Source organism: Salvia splendens, chromosome 2 (assembly GCF_004379255.2).
Source record: "Salvia splendens isolate huo1 chromosome 2, SspV2, whole genome shotgun sequence".
Lineage (NCBI taxonomy): Eukaryota > Viridiplantae > Streptophyta > Magnoliopsida > Lamiales > Lamiaceae > Salvia > Salvia splendens.
This window is the reverse complement of record NC_056033.1, coordinates 25632432-25635029: the sequence shown is the minus strand read 5'-3', so window position 1 is coordinate 25635029 and position 2598 is coordinate 25632432. Positions and strand designations below refer to the sequence as shown.

The 2598-nt window shown below is 34.4% G+C and overlaps 1 protein-coding gene across 1 annotated transcript; it reads right to left on the bottom strand.

Annotated features, from left to right (window-relative positions):
• Nucleotides 1-366: 366 nt before the first annotated feature.
• On the bottom strand, nt 367-1428 carry LOC121769857 (GATA transcription factor 15-like). The gene is made up of 4 exons (XM_042166624.1): nt 1306-1428; nt 1112-1240; nt 885-1022; nt 367-805 (listed from the first exon to the last, which is right to left on the bottom strand). Exons 2-4 carry the CDS (start codon nt 1127-1129, stop codon nt 491-493), a joined length of 471 nt encoding a protein of 156 aa, XP_042022558.1. The 5' UTR covers nt 1130-1240; nt 1306-1428; the 3' UTR covers nt 367-490.
• Between the last annotated feature and the right edge of the window lie 1170 nt (nt 1429-2598).

Here is a 2598-nt window from a genome sequence, read left to right as displayed (position 1 = left end):
TCACAGAGGGAGAAGACAAAGTGTTAGGGAATTTGTTTTAATTTCATTTTGTTATTTCAATTTTATTTGTTTTTAGTATATTTATTGTTAATATGTTTGTTTTGTTTTATTAGGAGTAATAAATTAGAATAATAATTAATGATATAATTAGTGAGTTAAAAATCATAATTAAGAGCTTTAATCGGTTAAAATTGGGTTAAACCCATTGACCGTTATAAAATTAACGGAATTGTAAACGGAAGATCAACTGTGATCCGAGTTGAAATGTTCAAGATGCAAAAATTCAAAAAATAAAGTATATGACCAAAATCGTAAAATGATCCGAGTTGAAATGTTCAAATGCAAAAATTCAAAAACTAAAGTATATGAGCAAAATCGTAAAATGATCATATGTTAGGATCAATTTGGGCCTTTACTCAGTTAAATTAGAACAAAAGGGGCAAAAAAGAGGGAAACGTTGTACAACAAGAAGAACAAGATGTACAACTCCCTAAGCATAGACCGATCCACACGACAAAGCCATCAAGAGAAACGCCGCTTGCTCTTCCTCCCCAATTTTCCTCCGTCTATTCGAATTCGATCTCGGCCTCTGCAACGCTACGTCTCTGCCAAAATCCCACAACAACGAATCCCCAACTTTCCCTGGGGTACTATCGCCACTGCTGGTGGTACAACTGTTGTTGTTGCTGCTGCTCTGATTGCTAATTGCTTCATTTTTTTTGCCTTTCTTCTCTTCCTTCGCAACAACTCCCATTAATGCCCTTCTCCTCTTCCTGCTTCGAATTCCACACGCGTTGCACAACGACTGCAGGAAAAACAACAAAATAAGGTTTCATTTCGAGATTCAAAAAAGGAAACGGTGAAATAGAGTTTGGTGTGTTTACCTTGGGTCCAGCTGGACCGCCGCGCCATAGGGGGGTTTTGGAGGTACCGCAATCGACGCACGACTTTACATAGGAGCCGTCGGATGAAACCCTATCTGGAGTAGGTGTTTGGCTACTGGTTTGCTCAAACTCTGATCCCTGAAAAAAACACACAAAAATCAGAAATCGGAGACACAATCGACGCATTCCGATCGCGCTCGTGAATTTTTACACAGGCGATCACTTACTTTATCACTCAGATCCATGATTAGCCGAAGATTTGAGACGAATTGATCGATCAAACCGGAGTCACTGAGATCGCACCTCGGTTACTGTCTACGCATCAGATCAGAATACGATCACTAGCTGCGATCGACCTGAAAAATCAAACTTCAGTGAAGTGAAATTTCATCACAAACTGACTGTAGCTTTATCTCTCTACCTCTAAACGGAAATACACAGGAGTGAAGGGGGGGAATTAGGGTTTTTGAGAGGTTGGGGTGATGATTGAGAAGAGATGAGAACCGACAAGCAGAGACAGTAGAGTAGAGTAGAGTAGAGTGAATGGGGGCGATTGTGAAAAAGATTATTTGTTTGGGGATTTATATATATATTACTGAAAGGGGCTTGGGTTTCCAAACGTTTTTCTGTCCGCGCCAATTACTCCCAAAAAAGGCGCCATTGGAAATTAATTTCTTGATTTACGGGAAGGGTAGTTTCGGGAATTTATTGCGAATATTTTTGTGTTTGCCGCCATAGCAAATAAATTGATTTTGTAGTAATAGTAGGTACTCCCTATATTAGGTTTTACTCCATCCGTCCACGAAAAATAAGACACATTGTGAATAACACGAGTTTTAATGTGAAATTGATAAAGTTAGAGAGAAATAGTGTTAGTGGAATGTGAAGTTCATATTATTAGTAAGAGAGAAGAGAGAAAAGTAAGAGAGAAGTAATGATAGTTGAATGTGAGGTCCATATTAATAAGAGATAAATTTTTGAAAACTTTCTTTTTTAAATGTGTTTTATTTTTCTTTTTTAAAGTCATATAATTATCAAATTTATCTTTTTTTTATGAAAAAATATTCTTTTAAGGGAGAGTTATTTGAGAAAGTATGATACCTCTTCCCATTATCTCTTCATCAATAGAATGGTAAAATCTTATAACTATCATATTTGTTTTCATTTAATGAAAAATTATTTTTCAATGGGAAATGTATTTGAGAAGTAATTACACTTTATCTTTTAATGGAGTGTGTTATATTTTGAAAGAGTATATTCCACTTTATGAAAAGATAAATAGATAATATACCTCTTTAATTTACATCTCCTTTTTGGAGATGCTCTAAGTGAATATATGCTAGTTGATCACCGGTTTAGGATTATTCACCCAACTCTTCTACTTTGAATCATAATCGGAATAAAAAAACTACTCCTTCATCAGTCCCAATTTAAGTGGGGTGTTTTCCTTTTTATTACGTTCCAACTTAAGTGAAATGTTTCATCTTTTGATAATAAATAAATCAATCATCTCTCATACTTCATTCTTTTTTTTCTTTTTTACTTTATTTTATTTTATTTTATTTTATTTTATTTTATTTTATTTTATTTACTCTTTCTCTTTCTCTTTCTCTTTCTCTTTCTTACTCTATTCTCTCACGTACTTTACTATTAATAATTTAATTAACAAAACACTTGCAGTACCAAAATAAAAACGTCTTAGTTAGACCACAAC

Bases quoted from the DNA above. Each gene is read 5' to 3' on its own strand.
- LOC121769857 (XM_042166624.1), bottom strand. The intron at 806-884 runs GTAAACACACCA...TTTTTCCTGCAG, and splicing joins GCGGTCCAGCTGGACCCAAG to TCGTTGTGCAACGCGTGTGG.